The following is a 16944-nucleotide window of genomic DNA, read 5'->3' on the forward strand; positions in this document are numbered from 1 at the left end:
CTTGTTGACTAGTTTGTGTTTTATATAATTCCCAAAGGTGATTTGGGCTATTTCAAACCTTATGTCATGCAACTGTTCAGTAGAATGTTATGCAAAGAACAAAAATGCTATGATCTAATTAAGTGATAGAGCCCGTCTACAGTGTGGTAGATGACCGCGACTGGAGTTATGTGTCCCGAGCCGTAGACGAAGGTGCTAACGAAAGTCAAGGTATAGCACGCATCGAGAAGGCGCTATCGCTTTTAGAAAATGATTCTTAAACTTCTGATACTTCGCTGGGTAACCTTCTGCTGAGGAAAATAGTCCCTAACATAATTATAATAGAAAAATGACATGCACGCATGTCTAGCTAATAATCTCTGTAATTACCTTAAAATTACACAATATAGAATGAATTTAAAGTTCAAGCAGCAAGTGAGAGACTAAACATTACATCTAAGAAAAGATTAAACATGCACAAAACAAAGATAAGAACAGCAATAGTAAACTTTCATACATATTCACTTTAACAAAAGATTACTTTGGGGTTTTATAAGAAACACTGATAATTTCAACATAGCCTTATGCCAATCAAAAATATGTTACAAATAAGTTTAAAACTATAGGGGCAGTACCACTTGAGTCAAACAAACTACAAAGGTTGTCCATGGAAGAGGAGATTCAGTGTGTGAACATACAGCCCAGTTTTGAGCTTGTCAACTCATGTTTAACCTGTAAAATGAGAACTTGATAACAAAGAGAGAGAGAGAGAGAGAGAGAGAGAGAGAGAGAGAGAGAGAGAGAGAGAGAGAGAGAGAGAGAGAGAGAGAGAGAGAGAGAGAGAGAGAGAGAGAGAGAGAGAGAGAGAGAGGGGGAGAGAGAGAGAGCGAGCAGTCTCATCTATCAGAAACAAGTCCAGCCCCTGTAGTTTTTGAATTTCAGCATTACATACTCCTGGCTGTTTTTCCACACACACACACAAAGTGCTGGGAGTGAAAGAGAGAGAGAGTGAGAAGGTTTAGCAGCCACATTGCCCAGGTTTTCCTGTCGTGTGCGCTTACGCTTTTGGGTGCTATGATTGGCACTAGCCTCACATCTGCTCCTGGCCATATATAGTATCTTTCTCCAGGATTGAAGAAAAAAAGCACAGCAACTGTTTGTCTGGAGTGCAGTCAGAGGCACAAGCACACACCTCTCCGCTTGTGTTTAGAGAGAGTGTTCCTGAACCTGGGATTATTTATTTTTTTTACGGAGGAAGGGTTTCCAGGTGACTTTCTCCTCCACTGTTCTGGAGTGATTTACAAGCACAGTGGGTGCATGCAGAGAGCCACATGCAATGGTCTTTCTGGGAAGTAGATAATGGCAACTGCAGTTTATCAGGTAAGGGGGTGACCCAGGTTTCTGGCACAATTCTAGGACAGATTTTTACTGCAGCTATCCTGTGGCAAAGTCTACAGTATATGGTATGCTAGGAATGTTCTTCTTTTTTTTTTTTTTTTTTTTTTTTTTACCAGTGACATCAGCATGCTTAGATACGGTTATTCTATTCTGTTTCAATGTTGAAAACTTCTGTATTCACTCATAAAGCATAAGCAGTAGCCTTTTATTGGATTAGTAGGGATTAAGAAGACATTTCACACCTGATAAAGTAAAGTCCAGTAAACGCTATTTAGGCACCCTTGTATGTACACTTTGATTACAATTTGTAATATCTTCCTAGGATTACAGGTTTGTTCTTTTTTCAGTTTTATTTGTTTTTACTGACTATCATTGTGCTGTTTCTCAATTAACTAAGTCATCTTGACTTCGCCATTTTTGTGACAATTAACTGATAATAATAGCTTAATGAATCCGTTTTTATCAGTGCACATTTATGTGCTCTCCTTATAGCATTTGTGATTACATTTTTTTTTCAAATATGATGGATTTAAATGGAGTCTGAATTATTGCTTGTCAGTGACTTTGCATGTCATAACAATGGAAGAATGTAGTAAGGTGTAAGGGAGATGTGCAACAATGTAACAGCTCTTCCTAAACAAAGGGGACTCTAGTCTACATGTTGCTAGAAAATGTATAATAAATCTGTTTCTTCTACATTGTTGCCTTAAATGTCAGGTGACACTATTCCACTATATGTAGAAATTGTAGATAGAATGTTGACGGACAACACAAAGAAGACCATACAGCCACTTCTCGATTTACGCGGTAGATGCATTCTTGAAAATGGGCGCGTAATTAATAAACACATAAATCAAACTTAATTTCCCCGTAACAAATAACGGAAATGGTAGGGGTTAGGGGAAACGCTGCCTCAAAATACATTCGTACGCCTATTTCCTTCACTGCGTTTTATTTTAAACTGCTTATTTGTTACTGACAATAATAAATAAAAAGCCTATCTAAAATAAGAAAATAATTTTTAAATGAAAAGTTTTGCTACTGTATGGCTATGATATCTTGCTGGTGCTGGTGGTGGTGATATTGGAGAGGTGGGGGTTACTGGTGTAGGGGGTCATCTGGGTCAGATGACTCATTAGGCGATGGTGGTGGAGAAAAAAGAGGTGAAGATGGCTCCTCACTTATGGGCAGCTGTTGGGCTTTCGAGATGCCAGAGGTAGAGGGTTGAGGTTCAGGTGGTTTTCTTAAAGTAGGAAAGCAACAATGTTTGAGAAGCTTTCATTTTCTTTTGTTTTAAAATTTCAGCATAGCACTGCGTGGCTGCTAAAAAATTTCTCTTTACTTTTGAACTTCATTCGCTCTTAGGATCTTCTTCATCAAAGATAGTAAGGTGAAAATGCCACCGCCAATCTTTTGCTTGTGAGCGTGCCACACTACCTCAACCTCTGCCGTTCCCTCCTCCTCCTCCTGATGCTCCTTCTCGAGTTGAAATAAATCCTCTGCAGAAAGTTCCTCTTTGTGTGAATTTAATAACTCCACCATATTATCTAAATCCACCTCATCAAAGCCCACTTTCTTTGCCAATTCCAAGATAGTATTCCGGGTTTTAGACATATCCTCATCAACACTGAACCCTTTGAAATCATGTTTTAGATAAGGACAAAGTTTCTTCCATACGTCGTGCATGCAAGAACGTGCAACTTGCTTCCAGGCCTCGCCAGCAAGCATGATGGAGTCCCTGATGGTGAAACTTTTCCAGAATTCTTTCACTGTCATTTTATTATCTTCAGTAGCCTTCACAAGCATATCAAATGCCTTCTGGAGATATTATCACTAAGGTCCTGCATTGATGGTGGATGGCCAGGGGCATTATCAAGGAGAAGGAGAATCTTGAAGTTGAGATTTTCCTTCGTGCGGTATTGGCACAGTTCATCTTCAAGCTTGGAGACGAGATAATCTCTGAAAAGGCTGCCCGTTATCCACCCCTTGGCATTGGGGTAAAAATGAACGGGTAAAAGGTGTTTTACATCACACTTAAGAGCACAGGGATTCTGCTAATAATACACCATCACTGGCTTTAACTTGCAATCTCCTTCGGCGTTACCGCCCAGCAGCAGCGTAAAGTGATCTTTGGCAGCTTTAAATCCCGGTGCCTATTTCTCCTCCCAAGAAATATATGTTCTGGAGAGCATCCTTTTCCAGAAGAGTGCCGTCTCGTCAAGGTTGAAGATTTGCTTCGGAGAATAACTGCCTTCCCTGATAATACCTTTCAAGGTTTCAACGAAGTTCTCCACAGCAGTGATGTCAGCAGAAGCAGCCTCCCTAGTCATTTTGATGTTGTGGAAATTGTACCTTTTCCTAAAGTTGGCAAACCAACCTGAACTTGCATTGAATGCCTTGACATCTTTTTCATCCTTTGCTAAATCCTTGTGAATTGCACATGCCTTAGCTTGAGTCAAGATCATGCTGACTGGCATATTCCGCTGGTTTTGATCCTCAATCCACGTACTCAGTATCCTCTCCATCTTCGCCATTATAGATCTTCGTGCATACGATGTGTTCGTGTCACTCACTGAAGTTCCAGACTTGGCACTTTCCTTAATTTTGGTGGCATTGTCACGAATTGTCCGGACGGTACTCTCACTAAGGCCAAGCACACGACTAACATCAGCTATGCGTTCTCCTCTCTCAACTCGGCTTATTACGTCCATTTTCACATCAATAGTGATTGCCTTTCACTGCTTCTTGGGCTGGGTGGCACCCTACGATGTAAATTGCCGTTTAAGGGCAAAAAGTTGGCAAAATAACCAAAAACCATGTGAATAATGACAAGAGAAAAATGATCACTCTCACTATGACAACGATTATACGAGAACTAAGGAAGATAAAGATGGATGCTGCTGTGTGTTCTCCCTGCCTCATGCCGTGAGTGTAGTACCTCGCACAGCAAACTTTCTCAACTACGCTGCCAGCCCGCACAGACTGCATGGTGCGCAAACCGTGTAATTCTAAACAAACGTCCGCGTATATCAAAAAATTGTAGAAATACGACGTCTGCGTTATTCCAAAAACACATAAATAAAATGCGCGTAAATCGTGACGTGGCTGTACACAGATGATATTTCCTATCAAAAAGTTTATTGTTGTTTTTTTACTGTCCACATGATTTACATGCATTTTTTTCAATATAATAAAATCAATTTTATTCTTAAATATGTATATATAGGATTGTATTAGTTATATTTATACCCTCATCATTTTTGTTCTGGGTGTGTTATTTTTGGCTTGAATGTTTTTTCTGTTTTATTTCTGTAAATAAACGTATAAATAAAACTAACTGAGAAGTTTAATTTTTTTTGAGAGCTTTTTTTAAATTATATTATTTTTAACAGAATTCCTAATTATGCCTGGTGACTATTTTTTCTACTTGTACAAATCAGATATCGGTAACTGTGTAACAATATTTGCAAGCTATGTCTGCAAGGAATATAATATTAATAATTGTGTCGACTTTAATGCTGCTCCATTACATCTTGTGACTTTAACTGACAAATGGATTATTAACTACCAGGAATGGACGGATTAACACTTGTTTTCTTGCTAATACCACCTATAAAAAAAATGAACAAAAAAATCACAGAGAAAAAAATTGATAGGGAGAATCTCCCTCACAATATCACACGTCACTCACTCTGCATTAATTTTCTCTGACATTTTTCTAAGTTTTTTGTGCCAGTGAAGAAGCTAGTCACATGATTTTTGCATCACTTTCATCGGCTGAGTTATTCTATAACATTATGTTGCTTCTTTAAAATAAACAGTCCGTTGATACAGTTGCTTGCAACAAATTTGCCTGAAACTTCCAGCTTGCACATCACTTTCTACAAAAAAAAATAACCCTTTCTACATTTTTCTAGCAACATGTAGACAGGCATCCCCTCTGCTTAAAGGCAGAGATCTCATGTTTACATATTGGGGTCATAGAATTTTAGAATTTGTGGAATCTTCAGTGTTAAACAAATTTTACTATCTCAGAAAGCTGTTTTAAAATAACTGCACTTATGGGAACCAGACAGATTTCCCTGTCAAATGGACATTATTGCACTGAATTTATTTAATTATGTTGCAGGGTTTAAACTTTAGGCCCAGCATTGAGTTCAATCTTACCTCCAACAGCGCTATACATAAAAACTGACTGTGCGTCACTGTTATAGCACGATAGTCTACCACGGATTGTATACATTTACAACTATTTATGAAGGCTTAACTATTTCCAATTTGTTAGTTTACAAAAGCTGTATTAGATGTGAACTCACTAGATTTTCCAGGTTACTTTGGAAGTGGTTTGTTTAAGCACAGTTGTTAATGAGGTATACCAAACTATTTCACAACTGTTAGATCATCTTGTATTAGTTACAGTGTGTGAAACCACCAGACTAAATCAATGCAGCACAGAGAACAGTGTGCCCACTAGTGCAAACTCAGTCCCTTGAGATGAGGTGGTGCAATGGGTGATTCATTAGCTTTTTGTGCATCTAGATAACTGAGTTTCAATCCAGTTCAGTTGGAAATACGCCAAAAAACCACTACAAAAACACAGTCTCTGTTTGAGAGAGGCTTCCGGAATGAAGGGCAGAGGGTTAACATTGAGACATGATCACAGAACTGTGAGGGGAAGTTTTTGTGGTTTCTTATTAAGCCTGATTGTTGTCAGTGACATTGCACTTTTCATAAACATTATAGGTCAGCTCCATATTGTAGCCTATGAGTGCACGCTAAGTGAGACCTCTTGTACAGCCTGATCAGAATGAAACAGCATAGGTACCATTCTAAACACTTTACAAAGATGGAACAATTAGTCTGACGGGGAGAATGGTGAGAACCATAGTAAGTTATTCACTGCTAAGAAAAAAAGTTAGCTTTTTCTTTTTTGTCTTTGACTTTTAATATAACATAACCAATGTGCTCCTGTGATCGATCTACAGGAGAGTGGAAGTGCTCTTGTTATTTTTTTGGTTTGCTAATGCAACTTTCTTTTCTTTTTTTTTTTTAGTTACTTAATCTCATGGGACACTCCCTAATCTTAGAGAACATTTATAAACACTCAAAATCAGATTGAAAAGAGGGTTCAATTTACATAAAGGCACATGTGACTTTGTTCATCAGACTTCATACTTTGCTAATGTGTAGCTTAAGTATGTCAGATTTAAGGAAAAAATTCAGGGGGTGTCGGAGAGGGCTCCTCTTTCACTCCGATCTTCATTTCCTACCTCAATCCTGTCTCAATCCAGTCCTCCCATTAGTCCACATGAAAGCAGCCGCATGTAGCTTGGGCAGCGGGGTTCTGCATCCACTCCCAAGCTCTGTCTTAAAGTCTGGCTCCAGAGCTGCGCCCCGCTGAGTTGTCACTCCCGGGTGGGCAGAGTGGGAGCTTCTCTTTGGCTATCTTATCTGTTAATCTATATTCAACTACATAAGCACGATTCTAATTCCTGTCTATGTCTTGCGTTTGTTTTCTGTTTTTGTGTTTGTTTTCTGTTTTGTAGCAAATGCTCAAACTCCATCATTCATGCTTCATTTTAACATCTTCTCTAATATTTAAAACCTTGCTCCTTTCACAGCAGATAATTTCTCTCCACAGCTCTGCCAATATATTATCTGCTATTTTCCTACCTGCTCAGGTGATTCTTCTAATCATTCAGCTTCTCTATTCGGCTGCAGGAGCTCCAATGTTAGTCTTTCCTGCTCCATCTCCAGCCAGCTACAGCACAGTACCATTACTCAACTTGGTCTTCGTTTTCATCAGAAAAACTGGCTCCAACGACACTGCTGTATTACAACTCTTTTCCACCGGCGCCTCACAGATCATGGTTGCAACGGCAATGCCTCATGAATGACTACTGGGAGTGCTAAGTTGCCATGACAGCCAGACAGCTTTGACAGGCACTCTGAGCCTGTGCCTCAGTACTGCAATCTTCTGGCTCCTACTGCTGCACTTTTGCAATGTGCGAGCGAGTTCAACTCGCCGAACTGTGACATCTAAATACTGCAAGGTCCTTTTTTAGACCTACGTTAACTTATTTATATCATCACTAACTGTTCTTAAGAAATTTTTTTATACATAGACAAGGATTTTAATCATAATAAAATCCCATCTTTCCACCTGCTAAGCGCTGCCTCGCCACTAACAGAGGCCAGCTCGCCAGCTGCTCTGCAGTAACCACCCCCCACCCAGGCCCAGCAGTAGATTTAGTATCAGCAGCACCTTCCGGCAGAGCTTCACATAGCAGGATTTCAAGGTATCAACAGAGCAACGCATCCAATTCCAATTTCAACCTGCAAACTGAGACACCAACTCCAGACAGTGCTGCAGTCCCTTCCATCACTCATCAAGAGATATTTAAAGGAATTAATTAATTGATGCAGCCATTTGGAGACACCATTGCAGCAATCAACACTCAACTAGCACTCCTGCCTCATCTACCGTCACAGCAGAATCAGCACCAGCTTTCAACCTGACTTCAGCTACAGCTATAGATCTGCAAGTTTCACAACCTGGTCCCAGACAGCAGACCCTATACCTCTGCAAGTCCCCACCTTCAGCCATCTGATGTTGTGAACAACTCAACATTATCCAACTTGCTTCAGTCAGCTTACCAATACATGGCTGCAGCGCTGGCTCCATCCATCAGAGCGACCTATGCCTCTGCATGGACTGCCTTCTCCATCTTCTGTTCCCAGGATCAAATTTTACCATATATATTCAATCAAGTTTTCCTGCTGGCACTTATTGTTTATCTCCGAGACATTCTCAAGCTGGCACCATCATCTATCCAGACTTATATCTCTAGCATTTAGTACGAATACTGCTTTAGGTCTATACCATCCCCCCTCTGCTATCAATTCCAGCTATCCGCCTAACTTTTTGAAGGATCAAAAAAAGGTTCCGCACAGCCACTTCATCTTACATCTCAAGAGTTTTTAAGACTGATCAACTGCAGCAAGGGCAGTTAATCCAACTATCAAACATTGACTCTCCCTTGTGTCTGTTTTCATCCATATCCAAATACCGCTCCACCAGGAAACTCCCAACAAACCCGCTATTCACAGACATATCCAGGAGAATTATTACAAGACATTGGTTCTCCCCCCATCTATCGGCTCTCACTTCAAGAGCCGCCCTGTCACCTCAGTTCTATATACCGCACTCCTTAGAGATAGGAGCAGCTACTTCAGTCCTCATCAAGATTTGATGGGCATTGATTTCCAATCTATTGTTGACAAACTTTGGACAAAGTAACAAGGATCATGCACAGTCTAAACTATGGAAGAATGTTATGAACTTTAATGGGGCTAAATGTATTAAGGTCTGTACATCAAATTCAGCTAGGACTTGCCCCAACAACACACAGCAAAGCTGGGCTTCACTATAGGGTTCAGTATCTTAACAACATTTACAAGTCCTAAGCAGTCTCCTTAGTCACTATGTCAGTGAAGTGATAAAGTGACTTTCAAATTGGGCAGGCATATACATATTTGGGCACTGGCAGAAGCAGATTTGTGTATATTCTACAATGAATCAAACCAAGATTTGTGAATTTCGTCTCACAATATCGATGTACTTATCAAATCCATAAAACTTTTGGCTGGATCTACCGAAACCCAAACTCCTCATACCAGCAACAAGGAACAAAGTCAGACTCAAACTAGGATCTGTAATAGCTTAAAAGTTTGTTCTGGCTCAGAAACACAATCTAACTCGGAGACAAAATGGCATGCAGGACAATGATTATTAAAGTGGACTTGATGGTGTTGAGTGCCAAGCGACCAGATTGAAATAATATAGAAACATATGATTTTTTTTTATAAATTGCCTTGTGCAATCAAGCAATCTGGGTTCTCTCAGTAATGAGCCTTGTTGAATAATGGTCATATTTAACTACTTTATTATTATTTTCTCATTAATTTTACTGTTTCAGAGCCCTTGGCTGTGTTTCACAGTAATTCTACTACATCTGTAGTTATAGGCAACATAGATTTTGTTACTGGAATTCAAATAAAACTTCTCATTTGTAGCGTTCATCTGCTAAAAAGTCATTCCCAGTGTGGCTTTGAATATTTTTGGCCAAGTTTGGTTCCAAAAAAATAACAACATATATTTATTATTTAGTTACAGTATTTTTGCTTTATACAGCTTACAGGTATCCACGATATATATATATATATATATATATATATATATATATATATATATATATATATATATATATATATATATATATATATGTGTGTGTGTGTGTGTGTGTGTGTGTGTGTGTGTGTGTGTGTGTGTGTGTGTGTGTGCAGTGAATTACATAAGGAATAAACTTTTAGCATGACATTCGTGTGACAATACAAACAAGCAAGAACAAAGCTTGAGTGGTTTATTCAGGTCACCAGAACCCTGAGAAAAAATTACAGTCATAGACACACAGCTGGGTGTAGTCAACTGTAATATGATTTTCTCTAGTTTCTCACAAGCATGTATACAGTAGTGCAAGTGTCTGCAGTGCATTTTTACAATTCTGTTTTTTCTTTCTCCATCTTCATCAACGCTTGAAATCTGAAGGTCATGTTTTTTATTGCCGGTTGGCATATATGTATAAGCGCAGGTGGTGAAGATCTTTGTGTTTAAAGACATGTTATCGTATTCTTGTAGTGTGACAGCTGTAAATAATAACACTGTTTAACCCTCTCTTTTCCACATATTTTTAAAATCTGGACATATTTTTCACATGCTTTCTTTGCTGTTTGGTTTATCTAGATGTTCTTTGACAAAGTTGGTGAAGACTATCTTACTGTATTAATTAAGAGGGATTTATCTTGTTGTGTGACAACTGTAAATAATAAGACGTATACTCCTCTACAGTAGTTTCTAAACACAAAAGTAATAATGCTTACTACTATTTATAAAATGAGTATTTGCAGTTACGGTTTTGGTGACTTACAGGAGCCTGAGTTATTATACATAAGTCAACAGAACCCCAGCAGCTTTTTTAATTCTTTGGTTGTAATAAATACATTCTCTCATCTCTATTACCAATTGTAGGTCCATGGGTGTCTTCACAAGGTTTATGTCAAGCACAGTGCTCTTTGTTGTAATTTTGTTTTCTTGTTTGCCAGTGAATGCTTCTGTTGTGTATTTAACTTGTTTTACACAACTATAACCTAAGAACAACACATACACACCAGTAATTGCAGCTATGGTCTTTATACATAGCTATGTAGTTCACATTAACAAAGCTTAATATAGCATCAATGCACCACCAACTACACATGTGAACTTGGGAGCCTTACACCTGAAAGTAGTGCCTAGAACTAATGGCACAGGGTACATATGTTACAGCTTTTCTGGGAATTTCAAAACGAGTCTCAAATTTGGCAAACTTTTGAAAATGCGTTGGGGAAAGCATACTGTAACTATACTCAATTGATGCAACATTGAGTAGTTATGTCGTTTTTGTGTATAGGCTAGGAATTATCAGATCATCTTTGGTTTCCTCATCAGCATGTAATGAACTCTCTTCCGTCAGATTTATTTGATAATATTTATTAAGCTTGCTTCTCTTCCTCCATTCTAATATTCTTTTTTCAAGCTTTTATTATAAACCACATGTATCGTTTAAGGCTGGGTTTCCCAATCCTGGTCCTGGGGGACCCCTGTGTTTGCTGGTTTTCATTGCAACTGAGTTCTCAATTACTTAATCAAATCATTAATTGAACTAATAATGTGTTTAATTAGACATTTTTAATTGTTTTCAACTCCTAAAAAGTTGCAGATTTCAAGTTACATATAAATTGGTATAGTTTACTTGAAATCTCCAACTGTTTAAAAGCTGAAAACAATAAAAACGGTCTAATTAAGTTCATGAAAAGTTCAATTAAGGGTTCAATTAAGTAAGTGAAAACGCCGTTGGAATGAAAACCAGAAAATTCGAAAAGAATACGTACCTTCAAATTTCGTATACAGTAAATATATTTGTTTTAGTTTTGTCTTATTATTTTATGGTGTTTTCAGTCACTCCAAGCAGTTCTGGATTCTTGATATTATGTTATTAGAAAATATAAAAAAGTTAAATGACATTTGAAGCTGGCTACTCTTTAATTGAGATATCTATTGTGGTAAAGGTCTTCCCTAGAAGAAAATAATTTCTACCTTCTAAGCTTAAGAAGTGGCTTGCCCATTACAGACAGCAGGCATTTCTCAGTGTACTTTCATGACATAGAGCAATGAAATGGTACTGCTTATCAACTGATTGAAACAACATGCAACATACTGCTACCCCTATCCAGCTACAGAGTGGAATTAAACTCTTGTGTAGTTATTATCCAAAAATACATTTTGAAGTCTCCTTCTAAGTGGTCCCATATTTTCAGTGTCAAATACTGTGGAAAATGAATGGTTTTGGCTGGTATTTTAATTATTAGGCTTCAATTACCAAGTGAGTCTTCTTTCAAAAACAGATAAAATAATTGTACAAACTCAAACATCTAAGCGGTCATGATTTGTAATAAAACAAACAAAAAAAAGCAATTCAGTACAGATTTTTACTGTTTCAACAAAAGCCTTTGAAAAGTAATAAATCAGTTTGTTAAACTTACCCCCCCCCCCCCCCCCCCCCCCCCCCACACACACACACACACACACACACACACACACACATGCAACTAATAAAATCCTTAAACGTGTAATATTTATGATAAAGTCAAAGTCACTAAACTTCAAAAGGTCTGATTCTTTAACTATTACAGCACCTAACAGAGACAATTCATGCTTTGACATTAGTTTTACCTCAGTGCTGAAGCTTCAATGATTACCCCCTATAATTCCTATTCCAATTCCCCTATAATTGAAATTAATGAATCATGAGTTGTGTGAGTTAAAGCCCCTTTGTGTGTTACATATTGAAGGGGTTTCTATGTTTATTTCTGGTTTCAATGAACCAAGCAGACACAAAGGGCCAGAATTATTAAATATGGAATAATATCCAATGCTTGCCTCTTCAACTTCCTAGCAAACTAAATGGTTGAGTTGATCAATCTATACCACACTTGGGAAAAACAATCTCAAACCCCTAAAAACAACCACCTAACCATGCTTGTTCCAGATTAAGAGGTTAAATACAAGTCTGTTGGATTCCCCAGTGCAGCAAAAAGCTCTACAAATCCCAGTTGGGGTATACAGTGGCTCTCAAAAGTATTCACCCCCCCCTTGGACTTTTCCAGATTTTATTGTGTTACAACATGGAATCAAAATTGATTTAATTAGGAGTTTTTGCCACTGATCAACATAAAAAAGTCCATAATGTCAAAGTGAAAAATAAAATCTAAATTAATTACAAATATAAAACAGAAAATAATTGATTGCATAAGTATTCACCCCCTTGAGTCAATATTTGGTAGAGGCACCTTTGGCAGCAATTACAGTCATGAATCTATTTGGATAAGTCTCTACCAGCTTTGCCCATCTGGACACTGCAATTTTTGCCCATTCTTCTTTGCAAAATTGTTCAAACTCCATCAAGTTGGATGGGGACCTTTGGTGAACAGCAATTTTCAACTCTTTCCACATATTCTCAATTGGATTGAGGTCCGAGCTTTGAGTTGGCCACTCCAGGACATTGGCCTTTTTGTTTTTAAGCTACTCCAGTGTAGTTTTGGCTGTAGGTTTGGGGTCATTGTCCTGCTGGAAGATGACTCTTCTCCCAAGTTCCAGGTCTCTTGCAGACTTCAGCAGGTTTGCCACCAAGATTTCTCTGTACTTTGCTGCATCCATTTTGCCCTCTATCTTCACAAGCTTTCCAGGCCCTGATGCAGAGAAGCATCCCCATAGCATAATGCTGCCACCACCATGCTTCACGGTAGGGATGGTGTTCTCAGGATGATGTGCTGCTTTAGGCTTGCGCCAAACTTAGCGCTTAGTGTTGAGGCCAAAAAGCTCTATTTTGGTCTCATCAGACCATATAATCTTCTTCCACTTGCTCAGAGTCTCCCACATGCCTTCTGGCAAACTCTAGACAAGATTTCATGTGAGTTTTTTTCAACAATGGCTTTGTTTTTGCTACTCTCCCATAAGAGAGAGTTTTGTGAAGCACCCGGGCTATTGTTGCCGTATGCACATTGTCTCCCAGCTCAGCCGTGGAAGACTGTAACTCCTTTAGAATTGCCATAGACCTCTTGGTGGCCTCTCTGACTAGTGTCCTTCTAGCCCGGATACTCAGTTTTTGAGGACGGCCTGTTCTAGACAGATTCACAGTTGTGCCATATTCTCTCAATTTCTTAATAATGGACTTTACTGTGCTCCGGGGGATATTCAATGCCTTGGAAATGTTCTTATATCCAACCCCTGATTAGTGCTTTTGAAGAACCTTATTCCGGATTTGCTTTGAATGTTCCTTTGTCGTCATGATGTAGTTTTTGTTAGGAAGTGTACTAACCAACTGTGGGACCTCCCAGAGACAGGTGCATTTAACCTGAAATCATGTGAAACACCTTAATTGCACACAGGTGGACTCCATTCAACTAATTATGTGACTTCTAAAGACAATTGGTTGCACCAGAGCTTATTTAGGTGTGTCATAGCAAAGGGGGTGAATACTTATGCAATCCAATTATTTTCTGTTTTATATTTGTAATTAATTTAGAACAATTTGTAGATTTTATTTTTCACTTTGTCATTATGGACTTTTTTTGTGTTGATCAGTGGCAAAAACTCCTAATTAAATCAATTTTGATTACAATAAAATGTGGGAAAGTCCAAGGGGGTGTATACTTTTGAGAGCCACTGTAGGTGTAATGCTATTTCAATTAGACTTCAGTACTTTAGTTTTATTTTCCTGGCTGCTTAATCTTTATCTTGGGTGAAGCACACCCTGCCAACACCCTATAGATCCACTCCCTGTGCAAAAGGGATTATGATCCTACCTGAAAACACCTGCATTCCTCTGTGGAGGAAAGGGAGCTTAACATTTTAGGTGAGGTCCTAATGCCTACTGTATCAACAGATCTACAGTGTGGTGGCAAGTTAAATTCACTTCACCAGATTCACATAACGTTTAAGAAACTAAACGACTGTACCTCTTTAAGGCTTTGCTCTTGTGAAATGTTTTCATTTGTTTTCTAAGAACACCAACATATTTTAAAGGTGTAGGCTCTAATATAGCTGTATTGCATTTTATGTTTTGGGCAGGTTATGCTGTCTCACGTGCCTGTGTTGAAAATGTCAACTCTCTAAGTGATTCCTCATTTTCCTTTGTCTACATCTTTTTGTCCCCTGAGTTACAGTAGAGCTTGGCAAATGACATTTCATAAGTTATCATACATTTTGAGGCATTGTAAGGCTTATAAGATAATAAATCAATTTGTAGGCTGCCACAGGTAGCAGCAGGAGCATGCCTGTTAGTTTACAAAATGGAAAAAGGCTTGGAAATATCAGGAAGCTTGCGTGCCTGCAGCTACAAGGGAATGTAAACAAATCGGAAAGCCAACACAGTTAGGTAAGTATGCACAAGGGGAAACAACAGAAGAAGGAAGTTACAAATCAAGTCTAAGAATTGCACAAGTGAATTGTTGCACAAGAATTGGCCAAATGTTTTGCATCACCATATAGAGTTAATTAATTTTGCTTCATAAAGTCGAATGAAACCTGCTGAAATACACTAACATATTGAATTACATACCACTTTGTAGTTTTCTGTATACTTAACATAAATCTGATAAAAATTGAAAAATGTGACATTTTAAAATCTAACATGAAATATTTACTATTATGGCTTCCGGCAGACTTTTGCTATATCACTTTGTAGTTTCTTTGATTTACATGATGTTAAATAAAATATATAATTGATGTTCACACACACACACACACACACACACACACACACACACACACACACACACACACACACACATAGATATATATATATATATATATATATATATATATATATCTATATATATATATATATATAATATAATATATATATTAATTATTTAATTCTAGGTGATGCAAAACTTTTGGCCACAGCTGTACATTGGTGGCTTCAGCTATCTGTTACAGAATGCATTACCATAAACCTGACCTTTCACCTACAGGTTGTGCAGAGTTCAGGTAACAGGTCAGGTAGTAAACAAGACACAGTCTGTTCACCCCGCCCTTAGCATTCCTAGTACTGTATCTCTCATAGGTCCAGGTCTGATCCCAGGAGCTGATCCAGTCTCTATTCATATATCTTGATAATTATGCTTCTAACTGCAAGAGTAGGAGGTTGTGGTATGTCAACAATTTCAAGTGAGGGGGATTAACTACTGCATGTAGTTTTTGTTGTCACTGATGCAATCTTATGTAAAACACCCACACGTCCCATATTTTCTACATGGGCTGATAAGGTAACAACCTTATACTGACATTTTTTTATTAAACTTTTATTCAACATTTGGAACTGTTCACTGAGATGACTATACTGTTTCTCAATACCAGTGGTACTATCAGATGATTATTTCTAGTAAGTTGCAGAAGCTTGCAATCTATATTGATGTATCTTTCTTAAAACCTTTGTCTTTGTCGTTTGTTTTTCAAATCTTACTTAAGGGTGCAAATGTGTCTTTTAGTCTTCTAGGATATTTAAACACATGTTTTATTTGTGGTATTTTCCAGTCATTTATTTTTGTGTTGCCATCTACCAATTCCTGCGTTACAGATAATATGACCCTACTACTCACGTTCTTGCCACACTGTGGGATCATGAAAGATAAATTTGACTCACTTCAGTCAAAATTTAGTTATGAACCCAACTGCACATTGCCTCAACCATTGTGGATGCAAGATTAACTTTCTGTGAAATAGTATTTTAAAAAGTGCCTCACTTTGATTAGGTTCTAGTGCATTAGCTCACCACAACTGTAATTTTAAACTCGAAATGAGGATGTTGGATTACAAATGTAATAAAATAAGATGTTATTTAACAAAATTAGTTGCAATAATATCCTTACTTCTCTGAGTTCCTGACTTCAAATTTTAAAGTAACATTCTAATAAAATATTTTTTGGTTATTACTACATCTCTAAAAAAGCTGTCTACAACTTCCCAGGATCCCAGGCCTGATGGAATGAAGCCCATCCCCAAGATGTGGTGTTCAGGCCTGGCATAGGTCTAGTGTTTTGTCTATAATAAATCTGCTGAAGAAGCTTTGAGTTGTAATGTAATGTACTGTCTCTAAGGAGTGATGTTTGGATTATGGTGTTGATGAATAGCACATGTGCTTTCAACTTGAGCCAACTCTGGAAGGTGCTCGTAGTTCACATCAGATTTTTAAAACAAATCAGTAAAAGGTTGTGGAGATATGAGATTCATCTGGAAAAACTGTTTGTTCATATTCTTTTGGAACACAAGTGTATTTTAAAGGACTGCTCTGTTTCTCCCCTGGCTCCAAAAGGCTATGTGAAATATTTTATTAGAAGAAAATGTTGTCCCACCCATGGGATGCTGTCTTTCGAAGTTCTGTAGCACATGTACAGCTATAGCCAAAA

General features: G+C 38.0%; 1 protein-coding gene across 9 annotated transcripts in view; it reads left to right on the top strand.

The window, feature by feature from the left end:
* The window catches only part of LOC121322053 (tensin-like), a 309001-nt gene that overhangs the window by 149548 nt on the left and 142509 nt on the right, over positions 1 to 16944 (top strand). Inside the window, exon 1 of one of the 9 annotated variants that reach the window (XM_041261529.1) lies at positions 863 to 1359. The exons of the other annotated variants lie outside the window; for them this stretch is intronic. Coding sequence (XP_041117463.1) covers positions 1339 to 1359 — 21 coding nt within the window. The 5' untranslated portion in view covers positions 863 to 1338. Of the gene's footprint in view, positions 1 to 862; positions 1360 to 16944 lie in introns of those variants that run through there. 9 annotated transcript variants of the gene reach the window in all.

The sequence above is a fragment of the Polyodon spathula genome, chromosome 10 (genome assembly GCF_017654505.1).
Source record: "Polyodon spathula isolate WHYD16114869_AA chromosome 10, ASM1765450v1, whole genome shotgun sequence".
In the NCBI taxonomy this organism is placed as follows: Eukaryota; Metazoa; Chordata; class Actinopteri; order Acipenseriformes; family Polyodontidae; genus Polyodon; species Polyodon spathula.